The sequence below is a fragment of the Haliotis asinina genome, chromosome 9, assembly GCF_037392515.1.
Source record: "Haliotis asinina isolate JCU_RB_2024 chromosome 9, JCU_Hal_asi_v2, whole genome shotgun sequence".
Classification (NCBI taxonomy): Eukaryota; Metazoa; Mollusca; class Gastropoda; order Lepetellida; family Haliotidae; genus Haliotis; species Haliotis asinina.
In genome coordinates, this window is record NC_090288.1 from 4,795,758 (window position 1) to 4,822,693 (window position 26,936).

At 35.6% G+C, this 26,936-nt stretch overlaps 1 protein-coding gene across 1 annotated transcript in view; it reads left to right on the forward strand.

The window, feature by feature from the left end:
• LOC137296605 (haloacid dehalogenase-like hydrolase domain-containing 5) overlaps positions 1-26,936 on the forward strand; it is a 57,105-nt gene that overhangs the window by 15,236 nt on the left and 14,933 nt on the right. Inside the window, exons 2-4 of the mRNA XM_067828415.1 lie at positions 13,905-14,117; positions 14,655-14,858; positions 17,053-17,089. Coding sequence (XP_067684516.1) covers positions 13,905-14,117; positions 14,655-14,858; positions 17,053-17,089 — 454 coding nt within the window. The remainder of the gene's footprint in view (positions 1-13,904; positions 14,118-14,654; positions 14,859-17,052; positions 17,090-26,936) is intronic.

Here is a 26,936-nt window from a genome sequence, read left to right on the forward strand (position 1 = left end):
TTGCTGAGTGCAGCATAAAACTAAACTCAATCACTCACTTAAATGTTGGATCGTATGGTAGTATTGGTGTACCGCAATATGGCTTTCAAATCACACAAGGTACAGTATTTTATCTGAGAACAAAATTGGTTAAGTTTTGTGAATGATTATGGTTTTACTGTTACACGACATCCAGCAATATTCCAGCAATATTCTAGCAATGTCACAGCGGGGGGAACCAGAAAAGGACTTCACAGATTGTACCCATGAGGGGAATCAAAGCCAGTATTTCGGTGTGATGAGCCAACGCTTTAACCAATAATTTTTGTGATGATCTCCATGGTTTAAGTTAAAATCTATACAAAGTTTCATTCACAGATGATTACTAGACAGTCACCTTCTTTGCATCATATATATTGTATATAAAAGAAAGAAAATATCCCTTGCTATCAAACCTGATATTGATATTGATCAGAATGGATGCCTGTATTGCAACATACGCATATTGCTGTAAAATACATCAGCCACACAATCCTACCTCTTAAATGGACATGCTGTACAACCTGCTTGAAATTGATTACATAGTTGCTTCATAGGGGTGTTTTAATTTTATACCATGGACTGCAAATACAGTGAGTCATAAAAAATACTGAATTTTCATCAGACATGCTGTATGCCTTGAAACTGATAATGGTGAAAAAACATGTATTACTTCTTACTATAACTTTTTTACATCTTAAGTGTAGTACTGAAAATTATCTGTTCCTGTCAAACAAACAGACCTTTATTCCAAATTGTTAACATGGAAACAGTTCCTCAGAAATGCAAAACCAAATTAAAATGTCAAATTCTATCTTGGAATGCCTCCTACTTAATCCTTCATCCCAGGCTCTCACATCCATGTAACACCCTGAGCACTATGGCCAGATGTAGCATAAGTCTCTTTATTTATTTTTGTACTTTGTAACTAATGACAGCCACACCTTTGACATGATTGTGTGAACAGGATGCCCCTTTCAGTTGTGAAACAGTTTCCATGTTTCATAACCCTTGCCCTTTGATTCCCCCAGGTTACAGGTTGCAACGTTGAGGTAGGTGAAGGTGTGATGATATATTTCCTAGGACTACCCTCCCACTGGTTGCATCATCCGTACAGGGAAATCCTTCACAACCCATGTGCCTAGCATGGGTTGTTCACAACAAAGTTGCCCTGACAACCTGGCGGACCAGCCAAGGTCAGGGTCATTCAAGAGGGAAAAAGTAACTAAACCCTTCACCTGTAGTCGTCTCACAGTCAATCAACCACATTATTTTGCTTAATGCCATGACTTCTCTGCAGTACTAAAGCCTTAAATGAAGCAAGTCTAGATTTTTTCTAGATTTCCCGAATCTCTGGTCTCCTTGGGTCTCCTTTTCAATTAAAATGGGTTTGTTTGTTACTATCAAAATTTTATACATTCAGAGACAAAGCCTTAATCTACCTTCCCTGTAGAACCCAATGTAGATATAACCTTCAACTAGTGAATCATGTCTACAGTATTTTTTATACCGCCTGACAATGCATATGGGGTAACATTCAGTCCCAGAAATATAGTTATTTTACTAACATTTTGTTATCTACAAATATGAAATATAATCCAATGGAGGCAGGAATTTTGGTAATTTCATGAGCTGAGTCTGTCTAGACATGTCACATTGTTGTAGTATTGTAAAATAGCCATTTTCATTGGGCTGCAATATATTCAATAAGCTCTTGCATTTTGCTGACATTTCCTGTCACAAACCAAACAAGTGGTAAAGCCTCATGCTTATATGAGGGTGTTTGTTGTTTAATACCACCATCAGCAATATTGCAAGTATACATGTTAGCCTGTATTTAAATTAACATTCCAGACCAGACAATATTGACAGGGTACATTAACTCACTGTCAACCAGTTCACTCAGTGTTACGTTCTCCTTATGACCAGTCTAGGTTTCAAGGGGCCAATTCAAACCCAGAACCCTAACTGGTTACCAAATTAGTGATTATTTTATGCAAGGTTAAAATTAATTTTTGTTCATAATATTTATGACAAATTTCTTCGAATTGTTATTGGTCTTAATATTTCTTAATAGATGTATGTACTTAATACATATAATTATATGACATCATGTTATTTACAAATGATATATATGTATTTAATTTTTTCTTAAGGAACCTTTGTTTACTGGGGCCTGGACTAAATTTGAGTTTAACAAGGAAGCTCATCACATGTGTTGATAGTTAATTCAAGATCTCTTCAACAGTGTGTTCAAAATATGTACATACTTTAGATTCTAACATCTGAATGATTCTTATTGTGATGTGGCGAACTGTGTGACACTTGTAAACAACAATTGATTATGTAGGTACACTCTTATGTCTGACCTACATAGTACATCAATGAAATCCTTCACTGTTGCAGTGTGTCTGTTGACAGTGTGTTATCAGGGCAATGCCATCCATGAGGCGTGACAGTGGAGTACTGGTGTGTATTCTATAATTATCATGGCTGAGATCTCAGGGCCTACATGTCCGTTGTGTAGATGGGTCCTTTAGTGTAGCAAGTGCAGTTCTGCTGATGCAACCTTGTTGTTTACAACTGATGACACGTACGATTCTGGGCCTAGATTTTCTGAGCTCTCTTAGTGCTAAGATTGTTGTAAGTGTCATACATTAACATTAAGTTACGACTATTTTAGCATTAAGAGAGCTTCGAAAATTAAGGCCCTGGCGTGGTGACATAGTTTTGTAAGGTACACAGTCTGTTCAAGCTGTTATGACATGCCCTAGTTTTTTAACTGTATGATGAGACATGCTGTCTTGATGAAGCTAGGCCCACTACCTTGACGAAGACTTGGTTCAAGCTTGGCTTTGTTTAAACAGCAGAAAATGGGTACCTGGTGGGATAAGTCATGTGACCTAGCATTTAGTGCCTTGGCTTGGCATCTTGGGTTATCAAAGGTAATAATCAAATTGTGCTGGTAAAAGTGATGGTAAACAGAAATGGGCCAGTTGCTCATCCTGCTTGGACCAACATTGGGGACTCCTTGACACCATCTTAGATTCCTCAACACCATCTGTGATTACTCAACATCCTCCCACAATGTTAATCAGTAGGTCAGAGGTCAGCTGACCATACTGGTGTGACACTGGTAAGCCCTGACTTATCACCAGATAAGTCATAAGCTATTGAGCGTCTGCTCTGGACCACTAGTTCTAAGCATGTCATTGGTTTGTCTTTGTCTGTTGTCGTGATGATTAGGAATTATTTTTGTGCTAATCACATTGCTCTGATAATGAATAGATTAGCTGTCACTGCTGAGTTATGTTCCCAGTGAGAGGGCACTGATTTCTAGTGTGAGATGGCATCGGATAGGACATTTTTTGTAACAAGAAATTTTACCCTAAATTCTGGAGAATAAAATTGTCTTCAAGTTTAACAAAAAAAAAGGGAATACATTCATCCTGGATTTGGGGATAAATGATGATGTGGGTTCAAAAACATTGATGGCCCCACAATTTTTTTGATAACATTTGAATGCCTTGAAACTGTGACTGAAACCGACACAGATGATCCATTGATTAACACAACATGTGAAATCTATTTCTGGTGTCACACCTGTAATATTGCTTGAATATTGCTAGAAGCTGCATAAAACTCAAACTCACTCACTCACCCATTGACTGACATCGTGAAAATCATGCAGACAGCTCACCAAACCTGACCTATCTAATACTTAGAAATAATTCATCCTCCTTAAGTCAGTTTGTCCATATCCTATCCAGTAATTAACATTGTAAGCATTAATGACTGTGATGCCATTGATTAAATCATCAAACCCCACCAACTTATGTGAGCGTGTTTGTTTCTTTCTTTGTTTATTGCCACTCTCAGCAATATTCTTGCTTGTTTTTTTTGTTGTTTTAAACATATTTTATTCAAGAGAAAAGGATTGGGTACAAGTTATACCCCTTAGAACACCTTCTCCGTAGTATTTACATAATATTATTTACGTTCATTATACAAGATGGACAGACAAGAACAGAAAGATGAGAAAGACTGGGGCAACTGCAATAATTAAGAAAATCTGTTTGATTGACAAATGTATGTTTCAACAATTTTAAATATGTTTTGATTGGCATGATCAGTCAGATCTGCATTGCCACGTAACAGTAAATCAGAGTTTATAGTAACATTGGTAACACTGCATAAATTAGCCATCATGGTAGATCTCTGTTGGGTATATAGTTGACCATGAAATAGGTAATGATTGGAATTTTCACAAACATATCCACAAGAACATTATTTTTGCCATATAACACTAAATCTATAAATAATCAAGTCCGAACCAGACAATCTGGTGAGTTATGTTATGAGAATATGGACCAAAATTTTCATTGATTCTGTTGATTTGTAATACACAGTTTTATTATGTAAGTTTAAAGTTTGAATCAGAACATATTTCATGAAATAACATTCAGTTAAAATTGCACACAATTGTAATTTAATCATATCAAGACTATTTCACACTTGTATTTCTAATATCATATTTATAATTTGCTCTCTATGGTACATTAAAAAAAGAAAAGAAAAGAATTAAGACCACTACATTACTGAATATTTGTACATAGCCAGAAGTCATGGGCGCTTTCTATTTTCGTTTTCTATTTTCGTTTTCTAAACACATTGTCAGCAAACAGGAAGTGAGAGCTTTGTGGGCCAAGGTGGAGACTGATTGCATCACCTATACACAAGGTGCAAGCCTCTGTGGGTGCAGGCTTCCCATGAGCCTGTCAGTCGGACATAAATATCAGCCAAAACAACATGAGAGAGTCACTCACAATCTGTATATGACCTTCACCTTCACAACCCCTGGAGGAAGGAGGGTCAAAGGGGCAGTCAGTTTCATTGTTACCTCTGATAAATCAAACATCAAACTCATGTACCTTTCATTATCACACGCAAGTATCCTCAAAGTATGCCAGATGACCGTATCAACTTCAGACATTTTTATGTATAATAGATAGATAACAAACGTAACAACTGACAAATAAACTTTTCTTAATATCAGTCATGCCCAAAACTAGTCAGTGTACACTGTGAGTTTTTATTCACCTGTAAGCCAAAATGAATGTTTGTTTGGTTGTGTAATTTAAGATTCTCTAAATTATGATCATTGTTAGTCATAAGTGTCATGTGTGTGTTTATTCCCTCTTTGTATGTGAAAGTAACATATTGTTGATTGTTGACAGTGACTCAGCAATTTTTGTTTATTGTTGATCATGACACAGCAGTTTCCTATCAGGCAAGCCAAGGCCTCTCCTTGCCATGGACTAATGCCATAGAGGAGGTGGGTGGGGGTTTCTTGTGCTATTTATAGACAAAATAGGTCACCATGTCCTGTTTGGATGATGCAACTTGACTGTAAAATACCCTGACACAGTTCCACAGTACCAGTCTTTACAGGATCTGACATACCATAAAACCCTGGAGCAATGTTGCAGCTACATTTATTCCAGTATAATACTGAAAGGGACGTTTATTTGGATGTTGTTTATGATGGGTGCTTTTACGAGTGCCTTATCCTGCAATGCTGTTCACAGAGTTCAGTCAAGAGCGGTAAACCACACTCCCTCCTGTTTTATATGTGTCATGTTTTTGTATTGCAGATTTTGTATATTTAGAGGGCCTGAGTAGCTTGAGGCAAAAGATAAAATTTTATTATATTGTTGCATTTCCTTGCTAGTTTTATAAATTTCATGTAAATTTAAAACAATAATGGCATATTTGTTAGCATTTTAGCATGGGTAGACCAGTTTGATCATTATAGGACAACTCAACTCATTGTTAATCTATTTGAGTGGTTTTAATCAGTTTGGGGGCCAAGTAGATGATATGATTGTTTAGATTGCTTTACTCTTTATCACGACCTAATATTACTGCATAAATTTTCTTAGAGATTTAAAATTGGGACCAAATCTGTTTATTAAATGTTGATTTGTATGAACTCAAATATCAGTCTTGTTTTTAACTATGCATCTACGATCCTTAAATGCTGCAACAACATCATGTATCTGTTTAAATTCAAAGGTTTGATAACTCAATCGTCATTATGTTTGACAAGGACAAGCAACAAAAGCAACTGCAAATTATTAAAAAAAACATACAATACTTGCTAGCAAGAAGGATTATCTTAAAAATGACTGATCACTGAGAAAGAAATATGTATGTATATACAATTGGAATGTATGCACTAGCCATAAGTATATTAGTGTTTATTTCAAACAATGTCTTTGAATGCCTGAAATGAATATTACAATATAACACTTTAGTTCATTTTATCAGTCGGTATTTGTGCCTATCGATTTCCCATTTAATAATCATTTAAGAATGATTTAATTTTAAAACTTCATTATTAATTTATAATTTTGATATACTGCAATGAATGTGACCACCCTTTTGTCCCTAAAGTCAACAGAATAACTTATATACTTTACTGTCATTATGAAACAATATATCATTGCATCATTCGCTGTCCTTTTATGTACTACTGATAAGAAATTGAACCTGATTAGTTCAAATAGCTGTATGGATCCTTCTGGGTTAGAACTGATCTTCAGTAGCCTATGCTTGTCATAAGAGGCGACTAATGTGTTCAGGTGGTCAGACTTGATGACTTTGTGGACACCTTTCATGGTATCTCAGTTGCGTTGATCAATACTCCTGCTGTTGATCACTTGATTGTCAGGTCCACACTTGATTATTTACAGACTCCTGAGATTTAGTTGAAATATGGCTTCCAGTTATGTTAATTTTGGGGGGCAGGGGGGGTATTTTTTAATGGAAATAACCATGTTCATTTTATATCTTTAATATCATGTTACGAATAAAAATTGATTAATGCAAATCAAGCAGTGTGGCAATTTTAGAATACATGGTTTGAGTTTATTGTCCTGTTCATCATATAGTGCCAAAAGATTTTCAACCATATTTGTCATCAGAAATGAAATGTTTTAACAACAGTCTTAACTTATTAAGCAATATAGTTTTTATGAACCATACAATGCATCAATAGGTGGTCAAACACACTAACTTGGTTCACACATGTCATCATATCCCAGTGACATACATCGATGTTCATGCTTTTGATCACTAGATTGTCCAGGCTTGATTGTTCATAGACAATCCCTATATAGCTGGAATGTTGCTGAGTGTGCTGTAAAGAAACTGAAACATTTTTGCATCAAACTCATTGCAGCTGAACTTGGTTGCATGTTAGTAACATAATGATTCTAAATTCATCAGATCGTTCATCGCATCGATGACACTGTCAGTTATGTATGACATGATGAGTTTATAACATAGCAGAATCTGAATAAACTGATGATATGGATGCGGATGCATACGTACGCATAATATTTAATGGCACCAACATAGTCACAGCAAAGACCATATGATATTGTATGGTATCTGGTCCTAGGTTCCAGAAAATTTTATGCAAAATTCTGACATTGATATCATTTCATTTTTTGTCTGCATTATCTCAAAATTAGAGGGGCAGTTTGGTAGCATGGTGGTTGAAGTGTTCACTCATCACACCAAAGATATTTTTTTGTTATTTATTATTATTTTTGGATATTTATATAGCGTACATATCCATGCAACTAGTGCTTGCTCAAGACGCTGGTATTTGTTTCCCTCGATCATTGGATGTCCTCAGCATCACATTGTATTATCAATCTCAACTAACTGGGGATAAATACACTCTTGCTGCCACTAGGTGCACCAAGTTTATTTTGACTCTCTCATCCTAACTAGGTACCCAATTCACAGCTGGGTGGACTGGGACACATAGTACTTTGTCCAAGCTTACTGCACGTTGCTGTACCCGCAACTAGATGTATGTATGTATTCATGTGGCCACCATCTGGTCATATACCAATGGATTTCGTGGGTTCTTTTAAGTGCTCAGGGTTGTGTACTGCACACTAGGGGTTGTGCCAACAGGGAAAGAGTCTGCACACAATGTTGACCCCAAGGTTCATTTCCCCTTATAGCTACACTATGTGAAGCCCATTTCTGCTGTCCCCTGCCATAAGATTGCTGGAATATTGCTAAAAGCAGTGTAAAACTAAACTAAACTATACATTGCAATCATGTGACATTTGTTCAGATATTGAGGGACAATGCCTATGTGCTATTTTATCACAACAGTTGCCTAATGGCAGAAAAGCGAGTGCTCTGATTGACCATGGACAGACCATGTGTCATAATGTTGAATATATAATACTTCATCTAAACTGAAACATTTCCCTTTAAACTTTGAAGTATCTATTGACCAGTTGACCTTATTTCTATTAGAGTTTGGTGTTTATTCAATATTTAATGCAAACAAACCGGTAACTCACTTACCTCACCAATGCCCAAATTTGATAGTCATGCAAAGGATACATTTACAAGGAATGGTTTCTATCAATCAGCAAAAATATCACAGTTTAAAATACGAAACTGTTATCTTTAGATCCACCATCTGCTAGAGCCAGTTTTCTATGTTAGCTTAGGACCTTCATCTACTAGGGGAAATAAAGTAGCCATAGTAGTGAACAGTATGCCATTGGATGCAAAACAGAGAATGGATTAAACACAATATTGTTATTATGTTGATAACATTTTGTTTAAATTTCTTTTGACCATGACAATACTGAGTTTCAAAGTGCTTTTTTGATATATACATCTTAAATTGTTATTATTTTATTAATGTGTTTTGCAAGGGGTATTAAATGCACTCTGTCCGTCTGTGCACATTTATGTTTTCCGGAGCGAAACTTTGAAACCATTCAATATTTCTTCACCAAACTTAGCACATTACAAATATGGTGGTGTACTGGTGCTTTTTGGAGTTTGGGTATTCAGAATAAAATTATTTTTATTTCCATGGCAACAAGTTTACCTTAGACTGAAATTGGTGGTAGTTCTCTTTTCCAAAGCAAAACTCAAAACCATTCCCTATTTCTTTACACAACTTGGCACATAGATTGGTCCATTGGTGTACTGGTGCCTTTTGGTAGTTTTGTAATTCTGAATAAAATGTTTTTGACGTTTCCATGGCAACATGTTTGTCTTCATAATAGTGCTCTTTTCCAGAACATAACTCTATAACCATTCACTATTTCTTCACCAAACTTGACACATAGATCGGTCTACTCATGTACTGGCAGCTTGTAGTAGTTTTGGAATTCTGGATAAAATATTGTTGACATTTCCATGGCAACAAGTCAGACTTTGACTGAAACTGGTGGTAGTGGTTTTTCCTGGAGCAGAACTCTAAAACCATTCCCTATTTCTTCAACAAACTTGGTACTTAGCTTTTGCTACTGGTATACTGGTGCCTTTTGATAATTTTTTAATTCTGATTAAAACATTTTAGCATTTCCGTGACAACAAGTTTCACATAGACAGAAATTGGTGGTTGTGCTCCTTTCAGGAGCAGAACTTTTAAAACCTTTCATTACTCTCCTACTTTTCTATGTACACACCAAAACATTTGGCATGATCATAACTTGTAGATATATTCATGAAGGATATTTTGCTGTTGTTGGGGATATGATCCCTGAAGAAAATACCACTGTACGACAGGCCATCTGTCTGTGAAATGTGTGCTTGTCTATAATAATACATTCTTATTACTGTGAGTATTTGTTAGCTGGAAAATCAATCGCTTATTCTGTTTCATCACAATTCTTGCATATACTAAATAGGGTTTATTTGATGAATAATAGTATTACTGTACCTGTGATCAATAATGCTCCGACTCAAACACAGAAACAGACTAACAGTAAACAAACTGAACTGTGCTGCCGTTGGAAGCAAGGCGACTTCTTCAAAATATTTAGTCAAGAGTTAACATACAAAATATGAATAATAATAATAATAATAATAATGAGGCCAGCTAAATAATGTTGATCTGTGGCAGTCAGATGTGGTTATAACATTTGCTCATCACGCCAAAGCTCAGGTTTCTGATGATTCCCCACTTAGGTACAAAGTGTGGAGCCCATTTCTGGTGTCGCCTATTGCTGGAATAGTGCTAAATGTGACTAAAAAGTCACTAACTGACTAATTTTGAACTCCACATGGGCATGTTCTAAGTGTATCATGATAAACGCTTACCCGGGGTAACTCAACACTGAGGAGACGCTAGAAAGTTAATAAAATAAACAAAAATAAAAGGGAAAATTCTGCGTGTTTGGTTTCATTGAGCTAAACATTGTTAGTGGGTCATCATTTAATCTTACTACTTTAGAGCAGTTGACAGTATTGTCAGGAAGGTCAGATGAGTCTTCACAGAAGTTTAATTTTATTCTGCTGTTGTGATAATTTGTGTAAGCTAATCTTGAAAACATCTAGCAAAAACCCATGTTCCACTGTTTACATAATTCGACCTTGTTTAAACTATGCTGTTTGGTGCAAGAGTAGCCATGCATGTACATTTATAGATTAGACATGCATAGAAATATATATCGGAGATAAGGTCCAACTATTGATTGTTAACCCTTAATTGTCAGCATTTGCAAAATACAGTCCTGACTTCATTTTTTATCATCGTCCAGTAATACAAATCCATCTGCCACTGCTAAACATGTGTACACACAAATGCACACCATAATCATGCATAAATCACATGTATTCATAAATCACACAAAGACATGCTGTCACACTCAAACCACACAAATGCAAGCAGCCCCCATACACATGCGTGAATGCACAAACCATAAGCATGCATGCGTGTGTGCACAATCCAGACAAAGGCACTCACATTCATTGGAAATTAAGAAAATTGATAATATTTATGCAATGATTTTTTTTGCCTATTTTTCTATATGGACATAATGTTTCTATATGCTCTGATAACCATGATGATAAAGGGATGAAAAGCCCACAGCATTAAGTTTGTTGTGTGACATAAACTGCATCATAGAGGACACTGACACTGACAAGTACAGTCTCCTCCAGAAAACACCAATAATGAATGTGGTTAGGAGTTTTATAATCAGGAAGTATTATGACTTGAAAGAGGTAAGTAGTTTTTTAGATTGTGTAAAACTTGACTTTGAAAACTTATTTTTTAACAAATATTGAGGTATAAAAGTCAAATATAATGTCCATGTGTGTATGACTTCTCAGTTGCAAACACATTAAAAGCAGCTGTAATGTTGATTATCTAGTCACGCATACACATTACTGTAGACAACACTAGGAAATCAGTAGCACTATGGAGTTCTTTCTTTTCTCTCTCTATCCACCCATGCATCCATCCTTATGTCCTTCTGTCGTTTAATTGTTCCTTCAAGTGCAGATGCATAGTGCTTCAATGGTTGGATCATTCCTCATGTTCCGTGCTTCATTGCTCCTCCTCTGTGTATCACTTGTTCCATTCATCCATCAATCATTCCATTCATCCATCCAGTCTTCCAACTATCCATTGTTCTATTCATCCACCCATTGCTCCATCCATCCACCCACCCATCCATTCATTCATCCATCCATGTAATCCATATCCATCTATCCATTCTTTCAGGTAATACAAGAAATCAGTTATAGTAACATTTCTTTATAATGAACTTGCTCGTATGAAACGGACAGAAATATTAACAAACTGTTTTTCTTGTGCCACTTGCTGTATATTTCAGTTTAAATGCATACAACAAATGACTGCTAACTAAACTGAGTGTTCCCTCTGAGTTCATGATAACCATAGTTAACTGTATCTTTGTAATTTTAGTTTATGAAATTTTAGAGTTTCCCTTTCGTTTTAATCATACTGGTTTTGTATATGGAGGTGTACAAAGAAACACTCAAAACATTCCACAGGTGCTGCGATGTCACATATATTCCAACCCTTCATCTGTATTCTACTTCCATGCTTTAACTGTCTGGCCAGGATATATTGCTACACATTGATGGTATCAGTTATATAATATCATGTGATATCCATATGAATACGGCAATATCAGCAGAGGTTATCTTGCAAATATGTTTTAAGATGGCGGATATCCTTTATCAGCTCATAACACTGAATTTAGTAAACCTTGGATTCCAGACATAAAACCATACTCACTCACTCACTCACTCACTCACTCACTCACTCACTCACTCACTCACTCACTCACTCACTCACTCACTCACTCACTCACTCACTCACTCACTCACTCACTCACTCACTCACTCACATAAGCTATAAGAAGCTTTACCTGCAGACAATATATTGTCACTGATTGCCTTTTTGCGTAAATTCTCTCATCCACCAGCTAAATGAACTGCCTTTCATGAAAAAGAGCCTACTCAAGTCTATGAGATGTGATGCTTGTATCGAGTCTATATGGCCATCGAAATATTTTGTATTAGGATATGAAATGCAGTCAGGTAGCCCATGCAACAACAATGTTAGAAAAGTAAAACCCTTGGCCCCAGTATGATGAAATTAATTATTTCACGCACCTGATACTAGTCATTCAATGACACAAGAAACTATTTACTCTGTTGATGAGAAACTATTAATTCCCTGCTACAGTTGAACCCCGTTTATCCAGACGTTTTGATATCACTTGAAAATCATCTGGTTAACTGGATCAAACAAGCACATTGAAAAATTAAGTGAAAGCTAAAAAATAATTGTTTCATGTGCATACATCAAGCGTGTGAAACTCCAGTGGTAAGTTAGACAAGAAAAATGTATATCCATGATAAAAAGTGACTATTTTGCCAATTGCATTTATGTTTTTTACTTTAAAGATTTCTTGCCCTGAAAATAAATGACCTCTCGTCGAACTTGTATAATATATAATGGTATATATCCAAAACTATGTTCCACAGGATATATTGCACGTATGAGAACTTATGATATCTCAATAAAGATATCGTTTTGACAGTAGTTATTGTATAATGCCCAGACAATGCTAACAATGCTATGACATCGCTGCACAAGTCGAAATGGAAGTACACTGTTTCATTGAAAACTAATGAAGAATGATTTTGGATGATAAATAGAATCTCACCATGGTGTCTACTGATATGAGTTGTATCATCACTCACTGATAAAGGTAAAATATCCTCCGCAAACCTCCCATATTTGTAACTTTATCAGCTCAAGAATGAAGATTTTATGGATATCAGCTTCTTTATTATGAGAACACAACGTTTCGGAGTTAATGCTTACTCCTTCATCAGGTGAATGAGAATGGGGTACAGAGCTATATTTATATGTACAGGTAAACAATAACAAAGTAACAAGTGGAATGAATTAACGAAAGCTGGGAGCCAGTATAAACAAGCACTGATAGGAAGCCGACAGTTATGAAAACAATGATGGAAGCCTAATACGTTACAGATGATAGGATATGTTTACATAACACAGATAGGGGATAAGGACGATGTACATGACTGGGGATAAGGATGAAAGCCAATGGTATTACCATAGGCTTCCATCATTGTTTGATTATACTGGCTTCCAGCTTTCATTAATTCATTCCACTTGTTACTTTGTTATTGTTTTACCTGTACATATTAATATAGCTCTGTACCCCATTCTCATTCACCTGACGAAGGAGTAAGCATTAACTCCGAAACGTTGTGTTCTCATAATAAAGAAGTTGATATCCATAAAATCTTTGTTCTTATGTATTTCACTTCTAAATGCCCTTCAAAGACTTTATCAGCTCAAGTTGATACATTTGATATCAGTAGACATTTGGGTCAGATTCTGTATTTATTCCATGACAAGAACCCATTAGTTCTGTATACATTACAAGCATTCTGGGAAATGGTGTCAGTGGTTCAAAATCCTCACATGTTAATATGTCTCAATAATCCTGCTAATCCTGTGTTTCTGTTGGTATTTGCAGGCTTCAAGTAGAAGCGCCAAGTTTGGTTTCTTGTTTGATATTGATGGGGTGATAGTTCGAGGGAAAAAAGTTTTGCCATCAGCAAAGGAGACGTTTTCAATATTAACAGACAACAATGGAGAGTTTCGAGTGCCATGTCTGTTTGTCACAAATGCAGGCAATACTCTACGACAAAACAAAGCAAAACAGCTTTCTGACTGGTTGAATGTCAAGGTGAGACTATTTTCTTCAAACATATTGAAGTTAATTAATCATGATTCTACTAGCTCTTAAATTTTATAAAGAAGTAGTTTTGTAACCTTAATGTTTCAGTTCCCTGACATGACATTTGACTGACTCACATGATGCTTTCCTGACTTGCATGACTCTCCCATGACTCAAATGACACGTGACTGATTCACACAACACTTTATCAGACTCACATGACTTAGCCTGACCCTACTGACTCACATAACACTTGCTGACTCACATGACTCTTGACTGACTCACGTGACTCTTGACTGACTTGCATGACTCTTGACTGACTTGCATGACTCTCTCATGACTCAAATGACACCCTCATGACTCAATGGCACTTAACCTAACTCACATGACACTAAACTGACTCAAATAACGTATAGCCTGACTCACATGACACACCCATGACTCACATGACACTCTCATGACTCACATTACAATTTCCTGACTCACATGAGACTCAGCTGAGTCACATAACACACATCCCTACTCAGGGTACTCATTCTGCTGCAGGTACATGAGGACCAAGTTGTCATGTCTCACAGCCCCCTGAAGATGTTCCGCCAGTTCCATGACAAGCATGTCCTTGTGTCTGGCCAAGGCCCAGTTCAGGAGATCGCTCGAGGTCTAGGTTTTACCCGCATCACCACTGTGGAGACATTACGCCACACCTTCACCAACCTGGACATGGTTGACCACAAGCGCCGAAAAGCTGCAGTATGTTTCTCTTCTTGTTTGCTACAGCTGTAGTGTTGATCAGAGGCAGGGGGTAGCCTTGTGGTTAAAGTGGTCCTCGTCACACTGAAAATCTGGGTTCAATTCCCCATATGCATATAATGTGTGAAGCCCATTTCTGGTGTCTCCCAAAATGAAATTGCTTCAAATATTTGCTAAATACTGGGTAGAACTAAACTCACTCACTATCTCATTGGTCAAAAATTGTTTATGGATTTGTTTGTTGCAATTGTTTCTACACCTTCATTGGCAGTGGACAGTTCCTCATACCAATTAGCATAACAATGGCAATAAGTCATTTCCTTAACTTCTAACTTTGAGAGGCATTTAGAAGCTGGGCCAATATGAAAAGATTACGATACATACATGAACTACTTCTAAATGCTATGAAAGCAACGTTTCGGTGTAGGTTCTAACATAATTGTCAGGTGCTCACAGCAATAAAGAAGTTGCTCAGCCATATATCGTTATTCTTCCTTACTGAAAGTTGCTACAAAACTTTTCAATCAATATCACAAGTCAGGGATCAACTTAGTGCTCTGTTACTTGCACTGGTGCAAACCAATAAGACAAAGTGCAACCTAGTTATTAGTGTAACTTGCACAAGGTGCAACATAGCACAGCTTTGCTTTTCGTACACATGTCTTGGTTGTGACAGCTCTTGTAAACAAGGATCAGCTGTGTCTCTGTGTTGCTATGGTTTCATGGGTAGTACATCATGGACATATATTTATGCGCACCAACACCTCTGATGTTTTATCACACTACATTGCAACAGGAATTTGGTGGATGCAACTAGGTCCTTATCTTAGGTTGCACCTAGTGAAAGTTGCTTAACATCTCTTAATTTGAGCCCTGCTAACATAATGAAGCAAGGCAGATCATCCAAGACAGATCAAATCACAAACATTGCTGACTCAAAGCAGGAGGGTGATAGATGTCAAGGGTGGTTGTTTGATAACCAGAGGATGTGATAACTGTCACACTGAAGAACTTGGGTCACAGACTGTTGATGTCTTTGCACAAATCACAAGTTGAATGTCTTAGATAAGTTTAGTCAGACTCAACTGTCTATTAAAAAAATAACAAGTGGTTTAACAAGGAAAGTAAGAATTTCAGACTTGAAGACCATTCATAGATCAATATTCAATCAAGGCCAAGCAGCTGTTTCCAAATTGTATCTGTGAGTGTATTGATCAGGATACAGGTTATCTCTGGGTAAAAGCTTATCACCCACCACACATGTTACATATGAGCATGTATACATACTTGGAAACTGAGGCCAGTCCATCTTCACTTTAAGATCGTGTTTGTTATACTAAGCAAATCAAAACATGGGATACATGTTAAAACCAGACATGAGGTAATTTTGTTTCAGAGATAAGGGATGGTGTGGTAGCTTAGTGGTTAAAGCATTCACTTGTGTTGTGAAGAACCGGGTTTCATTCCCCACATGGGTACAGTGTGTGAATCCCTTTCTGGTGTCTGATATTGCTAGAATATTTGGGAAAGCAGCATAGAACTAAACTCACTCACTCATTCGGATTTAGGATTGTACATCCAATAATAAATTCTGATTGACTGGCATTTTAGAAGCTGATAAATAATAAGAAAGGTATGATATGTACAGACTGACAACTTCTGTATTATGTTGCATTGCGAGTGTTATCTATACCCTTGTCAACACTAACGACCATGTTAGCATCTACACAGAAATGTCGCATCTGTTGTAATAAAGATGGTGTAGATCCATAGAACTATCTCCCTTGTTCAGCCAATTTAATCATAGGTCTGCCCCTGACCTCGGGATGAAATCTGGTGGATAAATTTGACGTGGTGAATCAGTTTATGCAAATGTCAGTTTAGTTTTCATATGAAGTCATTGTTCATATCACCAGCTAAACATTATAACGTCTCTATACTGGCTGTTAGTGTTCACGTTTGTGTTCAGTGAATCCATCGTATCTCTTCATAAATTCAATTTTTCATTCGTGAAAGACTTTATTTTGTTATATAAATAATAGATCAACTCATGACTTGATACTGTATTTGTTATCCAATATTCGATTTTGGAACTCAGTACGTGTATTTGTAATATGCATCATATTCATGTTATGGTGTTGTTCTTACAGCCCTATTGTCCAGGATGATTAAACTGCATCATTCTCTTTTGCAGCCATGTGCTTTCGAGCAATATTTCCCAAAGATTGACGGTATGTACAACTTTTAAGAGATACCAGTGGCTGATCAGTCATTAGTGCTTCATATGGTTTAGTCTGTCTCACCTCCATGATTATCCAGGTCAGAATTGGTCTAGAGTAACCCATGCTTGTCGTAAGAGATGACCATGGGATTGGGTGGTCAGGTTCACTGACTTAGCTGACACATATCATTGTGTCCCAGTAGTGTCGATCTATGTTCATGTAGTTGGTCACTGGATTGTCTGGTCCATTATTTAGCTTGAATGTAGCTTTAATAAATAATTTACCATGTTTAATACAGACAACCACTATCTGGTGAATGAATCTGTAATTTTCAAAATCATGCATGTTTTCACTTTGTTGGGAAAGTTAACAAGAGTGGCAATTCCAAGTATAAAATTCAGAGGTAAATTACTGTGAAACTATTCAAAACCAATTCATGGATCTAAAGTGTCCAAATGTTTTGCATGGCATATAACCCTAGCAGCTTGGAACGAAATGGCAGATGCCTACAAGATAGTGAAACATTTGTGGGAAGTCTGATATATGGATCAAAGTTTATTCAGGTTCATTACTACACATGGATGAGCTCCTGCAATATATTATGGAACACTGCATACTGTATGAATCATAATATGATGGCCCAAGGCATGAAGTTAGGCAGCCAACCTATAAAACTCCACTCTATCAAATTAGGGTGAAATTTGTACCGATGAACCTGTATCCTGTTAATCAAGCAGTGTTATATGTGTACTCTTGTACAGAAACAGTGAATTTAATATACTGACCGACTTGTTTCTTGTTAATTAAGCAGTGCTAGGTGTGTAGTCTAGTACAGACACGGTGAATTTAATGTACTGGCTTCTTGTTTCCTGTTAATCAAGCAGTGTTAGACGTGTAGTCTAGTACAGAAACAGTGAATTTAATGTACTGACTGACTTGTTTCTTGTTAATTATGCAGTGTTAGATGTGTAGTCTAGTACAGAAACACTGAATTTAATGTACTGACGAACCTGTATCCTGTTAATCAAGCAGTGTTAGATGTGTACTCTTGTACAGAAACAGTGAATTTAATGTACTGACCGACTTGTTTCTTGTTAATTAAGCAGTGTTAGATGTGTAGTCTAGTACAGAAACAGTGAATTTAATGTACTGACTAACTTGTTTCCTGTTAATCAAGCAGTGTTAGATGTGTACTCTTGTACAGAAACAGTGAATTTAATGTACTGACCGACTTGTTTCTTGTTAATTAAGCAGTGTTAGATGTGTAGTCTAGTACAGAAACACTGAATTTAATGTACTGACGAACCTGTATCCTGTTAATCAAGCAGTGTTAGATGTGTACTCTTGTACAGAAATGGTGAATTTAATGTACTGACGAACTTGTTTCTTGTTAATCAAGCAATGTTAGATGTGTACTCTAGTTCAGAAATGGAGAATTTAATGTACTGACTAACTTGTTTCTTGTTAATCAAGCGGTGTTAGATGTGTACTCTAGTTCAGAAATGGTGAACTTTATCTACTGACTAACTTGTTTCTTGTTAATCAAGCAGTGTTAGATGTGTAGTCTAGTACAGAAATGGTGAATTTAATGTACTGACTAACTTGTTTCTTGTTAATCAAGCAGTGTTAGATGTGTACTCTAGTTCAGAAATGGAGAATTTAATGTACTGACTAACTTGTTTCTTGTTAATCAAGCAGTGTTAGATGTGTACTCTAGTTCAGAAATGGTGAATTTAATGTACTGACTAACTTGTTTCTTGTTAATCAAGCAGTGTTAGATGTGTAGTCTAGTTCAGAAATGGTGAATTTAATGTACTGACTAACTTGTTTCTTGTTAATCAAGCAGTGTTAAATGTGTACTCTTGTACAGAAATGGAGAATTTAATGTACTGACTAACTTGTTTCTTGTTAATTAAGCAGTGTTAGATGTGTACTCTAGTACAGAAATGGAGAATTTAATGTACTGACTAACTTGTTTCTTGTTAATCAAGCAGTGTTAGATGTGTACTCTAGTAGAGAAATGGAGAATTTAATGTACTGACTAACTTGTTTCCTGTTAATCAAGCAGTGTTAGATGTGTAGTCTAGTTCAGAAATGGTGAATTTAATGTACTGACTAACTTGTTTCCTGTTAATCAAGCGGTGTTAGATGTGTACTCTAGTACAGAGATGGAGAATTTAATGTGCTGACTAACTTGTTTCTTGTTAATCAAGCAGTGTTAGATGTGTAGTCTAGTTCAGAAATGGAGAATTTAATGTACTGACTAGCTTGTTTCCTGTTAATCAAGCGGTGTTAGATGTGTAGTCTAGTTCAGAAATGGTGAATTTAATGTACTGACTAACTTGTTTCCTGTTAATCAAGCGGTGTTAGATGTGTACTCTAGTACAGAAATGGAGAATTTAATGTACTGACTAACTTGTTTCTTGTTAATCAAGCAGTGTTAGATGTGTACTCTAGTTCAGAAATGGAGAATTTAATGTACTGACTAGCTTGTTTCCTGTTAATCAAGCAGTGTTAGATGTGTACTCTAGTTCAGAAATGGAGAATTTAATGTACTGACTAACTTGTTTCCTGTTAATCAAGCGGTGTTAGATGTGTAGTCTAGTTCAGAAATGGTGAATTTAATGTACTGACTAACTTGTTTCCTGTTAATCAAGCGGTGTTAGATGTGTACTCTAGTACAGAGATGGAGAATTTAATGTACTGACTAACTTGTTTCTTGTTAATCAAGCAGTGTTAGATGTGTACTCTAGTTCAGAAATGGAGAATTTAATGTACTGACTAGCTTGTTTCCTGTTAATCAAGCAGTGTTAGATGTGTACTCTAGTAGAGAAATGGTGAATTTAATGTACTGACTAACTTGTTTCCTGTTAATCAAGCGGTGTTAGATGTGTACTCTAGTACAGAAATGGAGAATTTAATGTACTGACTAACTTGTTTCTTGTTAATCAAGCAGTGTTAGATGTGTACTCTAGTTCAGAAATGGTGAATTTAATGTACTGACTAGCTTGTTTCCTGTTAATCAAGCAGTGTTAGATGTGTACTCTAGTTCAGAAATGGAGAATTTAATGTACTGACTAGCTTGTTTCCTGTTAATCAAGCAGTGTTAGATGTGTAGTCTAGTTCAGAAATGGTGAATTTAATGTACTGACTAACTTGTTTCTTGTTAATCAAGCAGTGTTAGATGTGTACTCTAGTTCATAAATGGAGAATTTAATGTACTGACTAACTTGTTTCTTGTTAATCAAGCAGTGTTAGATGTGTACTCTAGTTCAGAAATGGTGAATTTAATGTACTGACTAACTTGTTTCCTGTTAATCAAGCGGTGTTAGATGTGTAGTCTAGTTCAGAAATGGTGAATTTAATGTACTGACTAACTTGTTTCTTGTTAATCAAGCAGTGTTACATGTGTAGTCTAGTTCAGAAATGGTGAATTTAATGTACTGACTAACTTGTTTCTTGTTAATCAAGCAGTGTTAGATGTGTAGTCTAGTTCAGAAATGGTGAATTTACTGTACTGACTAACTTGTTTCTTGTTAATCAAGCAGTGTTAGATGTGTACTCTAGTTCAGAAATGGTGAATTTAATGTACTGACTAACTTGTTTCTTGTTAATCAAGCAGTGTTAGATGTGTAGTCTAGTTCAGAAATGGTGAATTTAATGTACTGACTAACTTGTTTCTTGTTAATCAAGCAGTGTTAGATGTGTAGTCTAGTTCAGAAATGGTGAATTTAATGTACTGACTAACTTGTTTCTTGTTAATCAAGCAGTGTTAGATGTGTAGTCTAGTTCAGAAATGGTGAATTTAATGTACTGACTAACTTGTTTCTTGTTAATCAAGCAGTGTTAGATGTGTACTCTAGTTCAGAAATGGAGAATTTAATGTACTGACTAGCTTGTTTCCTGTTAATCAAGCAGTGTTAGATGTGTACTCTAGTTCAGAAATGGAGAATTTAATGTACTGACTAGCTTGTTTCCTGTTAATCAAGCGGTGTTAGATGTGTAGTCTAGTTCAGAAATGGTGAATTTAATGTACTGACTAACTTGTTTCCTGTTAATCAAGCGGTGTTAGATGTGTACTCTAGTACAGAGATGGAGAATTTAATGTACTGACTAACTTGTTTCTTGTTAATCAAGCAGTGTTTGATGTGTACTCTAGTTCAGAAATGGAGAATTTAATGTACTGACTAGCTTGTTTCCTGTTAATCAAGCGGTGTTAGATGTGTAGTCTATTTCAGAAATGGTGAATTTAATGTACTGACTAACTTGTTTCCTGTTAATCAAGCGGTGTTAGATGTGTACTCTAGTACAGAAATGGAGAATTTAATGTACTGACTAACTTGTTTCTTGTTAATCAAGCAGTGTTAGATGTGTACTCTAGTTCAGAAATGGTGAATTTAATGTACTGACTAGCTTGTTTCCTGTTAATCAAGCAGTGTTAGATGTGTACTCTAGTTCAGAAATGGAGAATTTAATGTACTGACTAGCTTGTTTCCTGTTAATCAAGCGGTGTTAGATGTGTAGTCTAGTTCAGAAATGGTGAATTTAATGTACTGACTAACTTGTTTCCTGTTAATCAAGCAGTGTTAGATGTGTAGTCTAGTTCAGAAATGGTGAATTTAATGTACTGACTAACTTGTTTCTTGTTAATCAAGCAGTGTTAGATGTGTACTCTAGTTCAGAAATGGTGAATTTAATGTACTGACTAACTTGTTTCTTGTTAATCAAGCAGTGTTAGATGTGTACTCTAGTTCAGAAATGGAGAATTTAATGTACTGACTAACTTGTTTCCTGTTAATCAAGCGGTGTTAGATGTGTAGTCTAGTTCAGAAATGGTGAATTTAATGTACTGACTAACTTGTTTCTTGTTAATCAAGCAGTGTTACATGTGTAGTCTAGTTCAGAAATGGTGAATTTAATGTACTGACTAACTTGTTTCTTGTTAATCAAGCAGTGTTAGATGTGTAGTCTAGTTCAGAAATGGTGAATTTAATGTACTGACTAACTTGTTTCTTGTTAATCAAGCAGTGTTTGATGTGTACTCTAGTTCAGAAATGGTGAATTTAATGTACTGACTAACTTGTTTCTTGTTAATCAAGCAGTGTTAGATGTGTAGTCTAGTTCAGAAATGGTGAATTTAATGTACTGACTAACTTGTTTCTTGTTAATCAAGCGGTGTTAGATGTGTAGTCTAGTTCAGAAATGGTGAATTTAATGTACTGACTAACTTGTTTCTTGTTAATCAAGCAGTGTTAGATGTGTACTCTACTTCAGAAATGGTGAATTTAATGTACTGACTAACTTGTTTCTTGTTGATCAAGCAGTGTTAGATGTGTAGTCTAGTTCAGAAATGGTGAATTTAATGTACTGACTAACTTGTTTCTTGTTAATCAAGCAGTGTTAAATGTGTACTCTAGTACAGAAATGGTAAATTTAATGTACTGACTAACTTGTTTCTTGTTAATCAAGCAGTGTTAGATGTGTACTCTAGTACAGAAATGGTGAATTTAATGTACTGACTAACTTGTTTCTTGTTAATCAAGCAGTGTTAGATGTGTAGTCTAGTTCAGAAATGGAGAATTTAATGTACTAACTTGTTTCTTGTTAATCAAGCGGTGTTAAATGTGTACTCGAGTTCAGAAATGGTGAATTTAATGTACTGACTAACTTGTTTCTTGTTAATCAAGCAGTGTTAGATGTGTACTCTTGGACAGAAATGGAGAATTTAATGTACTGACTAACTTGTTTCCTGTTAATCAAGCAGTGTTAGATGTGTGCTCTAGTTCAGAAATGGAGAATTTAATGTACTGACTAACTTGTTTCTTGTTAATCAAGCAGTGTTAAATGTGTACTCTTGTACAGAAATGGAGAATTTAATGTACTGACTAACTTGTTTCTTGTTAATTAAGCAGTGTTAGATGTGTACTCTAGTACAGAAATGGAGAATTTAATGTACTGACTAACTTGTTTCTTGTTAATCAAGCAGTGTTAGATGTGTACTCTAGTACAGAAATGGAGAATTTAATGTACTGACTAACTTGTTTCTTGTTAATCAAGCAGTGTTAGATGTGTACTGTAGTAGAGAAATGGAGAATTTAATGTACTGACTAACTTGTTTCCTGTTAATCAAGCAGTGTTAGATGTGTAGTCTAGTTCAGAAATGGTGAATTTAATGTACTGACTAACTTGTTTCTTGTTAATCAAGCAGTGTTAGATGTGTAGTCTAGTTCAGAAATGGTGAATTTAATGTACTGACTAACTTGTTTCTTGTTAATCAAGCAGTGTTAGATGTGTAGTCTAGTTCAGAAATGGTGAATTTAATGTACTGACTAACTTGTTTCCTGTTAATCAAGCAGTGTTAGATGTGTACTCTTGTACAGAAACAGTGAATTTAATGTACTGACCGACTTGTTTCTTGTTAATTAAGCAGTGTTAGATGTGTAGTCTAGTACAGAAACACTGAATTTAATGTACTGACGAACCTGTATCCTGTTAATCAAGCAGTGTTAGATGTGTACTCTTGTACAGAAATGGTGAATTTAATGTACTGACGAACTTGTTTCTTGTTAATCAAGCAATGTTAGATGTGTACTCTAGTTCAGAAATGGAGAATTTAATGTACTGACTAACTTGTTTCTTGTTAATCAAGCGGTGTTAGATGTGTACTCTAGTTCAGAAATGGTGAACTTTATCTACTGACTAACTTGTTTCTTGTTAATCAAGCAGTGTTAGATGTGTAGTCTAGTACAGAAATGGTGAATTTAATGTACTGACTAACTTGTTTCTTGTTAATCAAGCAGTGTTAGATGTGTACTCTAGTTCAGAAATGGAGAATTTAATGTACTGACTAACTTGTTTCTTGTTAATCAAGCAGTGTTAGATGTGTACTCTAGTTCAGAAATGGTGAATTTAATGTACTGACTAACTTGTTTCTTGTTAATCAAGCAGTGTTAGATGTGTAGTCTAGTTCAGAAATGGTGAATTTAATGTACTGACTAACTTGTTTCTTGTTAATCAAGCAGTGTTAAATGTGTACTCTTGTACAGAAATGGAGAATTTAATGTACTGACTAACTTGTTTCTTGTTAATTAAGCAGTGTTAGATGTGTACTCTAGTACAGAAATGGAGAATTTAATGTACTGACTAACTTGTTTCTTGTTAATCAAGCAGTGTTAGATGTGTACTCTAGTAGAGAAATGGAGAATTTAATGTACTGACTAACTTGTTTCCTGTTAATCAAGCAGTGTTAGATGTGTAGTCTAGTTCAGAAATGGTGAATTTAATGTACTGACTAACTTGTTTCCTGTTAATCAAGCGGTGTTAGATGTGTACTCTAGTACAGAGATGGAGAATTTAATGTGCTGACTAACTTGTTTCTTGTTAATCAAGCAGTGTTAGATGTGTAGTCTAGTTCAGAAATGGAGAATTTAATGTACTGACTAGCTTGTTTCCTGTTAATCAAGCGGTGTTAGATGTGTAGTCTAGTTCAGAAATGGTGAATTTAATGTACTGACTAACTTGTTTCCTGTTAATCAAGCGGTGTTAGATGTGTACTCTAGTACAGAAATGGAGAATTTAATGTACTGACTAACTTGTTTCTTGTTAATCAAGCAGTGTTAGATGTGTACTCTAGTTCAGAAATGGAGAATTTAATGTACTGACTAGCTTGTTTCCTGTTAATCAAGCAGTGTTAGATGTGTACTCTAGTTCAGAAATGGAGAATTTAATGTACTGACTAACTTGTTTCCTGTTAATCAAGCGGTGTTAGATGTGTAGTCTAGTTCAGAAATGGTGAATTTAATGTACTGACTAACTTGTTTCCTGTTAATCAAGCGGTGTTAGATGTGTACTCTAGTACAGAGATGGAGAATTTAATGTACTGACTAACTTGTTTCTTGTTAATCAAGCAGTGTTAGATGTGTACTCTAGTTCAGAAATGGAGAATTTAATGTACTGACTAGCTTGTTTCCTGTTAATCAAGCAGTGTTAGATGTGTAGTCTATTTCAGAAATGGTGAATTTAATGTACTGACTAACTTGTTTCCTGTTAATCAAGCGGTGTTAGATGTGTACTCTAGTACAGAAATGGAGAATTTAATGTACTGACTAACTTGTTTCTTGTTAATCAAGCAGTGTTAGATGTGTACTCTAGTTCAGAAATGGTGAATTTAATGTACTGACTAGCTTGTTTCTTGTTAATCAAGCAGTGTTAGATGTGTACTCTAGTTCAGAAATGGAGAATTTAATGTACTGACTAGCTTGTTTCCTGTTAATCAAGCAGTGTTAGATGTGTAGTCTAGTTCAGAAATGGTGAATTTAATGTACTGACTAACTTGTTTCTTGTTAATCAAGCAGTGTTAGATGTGTACTCTAGTTCATAAATGGAGAATTTAATGTACTGACTAACTTGTTTCTTGTTAATCAAGCAGTGTTAGATGTGTACTCTAGTTCAGAAATGGTGAATTTAATGTACTGACTAACTTGTTTCCTGTTAATCAAGCGGTGTTAGATGTGTAGTCTAGTTCAGAAATGGTGAATTTAATGTACTGACTAACTTGTTTCTTGTTAATCAAGCAGTGTTACATGTGTAGTCTAGTTCAGAAATGGTGAATTTAATGTACTGACTAACTTGTTTCTTGTTAATCAAGCAGTGTTAGATGTGTAGTCTAGTTCAGAAATGGTGAATTTAATGTACTGACTAACTTGTTTCTTGTTAATCAAGCAGTGTTAGATGTGTAGTCTAGTTCAGAAATGGTGAATTTAATGTACTGACTAACTTGTTTCTTGTTAATCAAGCAGTGTTAGATGTGTAGTCTAGTTCAGAAATGGTGAATTTAATGTACTGACTAACTTGTTTCTTGTTAATCAAGCAGTGTTAGATGTGTAGTCTAGTTCAGAAATGGTGAATTTAATGTACTGACTAACTTGTTTCTTGTTAATCAAGCAGTGTTAGATGTGTAGTCTAGTTCAGAAATGGTGAATTTAATGTACTGACTAACTTGTTTCTTGTTAATCAAGCAGTGTTAGATGTGTACTCTAGTTCAGAAATGGAGAATTTAATGTACTGACTAACTTGTTTCCTGTTAATCAAGCAGTGTTAGATGTGTACTCTAGTTCAGAAATGGAGAATTTAATGTACTGACTAGCTTGTTTCCTGTTAATCAAGCGGTGTTAGATGTGTAGTCTAGTTCAGAAATGGTGAATTTAATGTACTGACTAACTTGTTTCCTGTTAATCAAGCGGTGTTAGATGTGTACTCTAGTACAGAGATGGAGAATTTAATGTACTGACTAACTTGTTTCTTGTTAATCAAGCAGTGTTTGATGTGTACTCTAGTTCAGAAATGGAGAATTTAATGTACTGACTAGCTTGTTTCCTGTTAATCAAGCGGTGTTAGATGTGTAGTCTATTTCAGAAATGGTGAATTTAATGTACTGACTAACTTGTTTCCTGTTAATCAAGCGGTGTTAGATGTGTACTCTAGTACAGAAATGGAGAATTTAATGTACTGACTAACTTGTTTCTTGTTAATCAAGCAGTGTTAGATGTGTACTCTAGTTCAGAAATGGTGAATTTAATGTACTGACTAGCTTGTTTCCTGTTAATCAAGCAGTGTTAGATGTGTACTCTAGTTCAGAAATGGTGAATTTAATGTACTGACTAACTTGTTTCCTGTTAATCAAGCAGTGTTAGATGTGTAGTCTAGTTCAGAAATGGTGAATTTAATGTACTGACTAACTTGTTTCTTGTTAATCAAGCAGTGTTAGATGTGTACTCTAGTTCAGAAATGGTGAATTTAATGTACTGACTAACTTGTTTCTTGTTAATCAAGCAGTGTTAGATGTGTACTCTAGTTC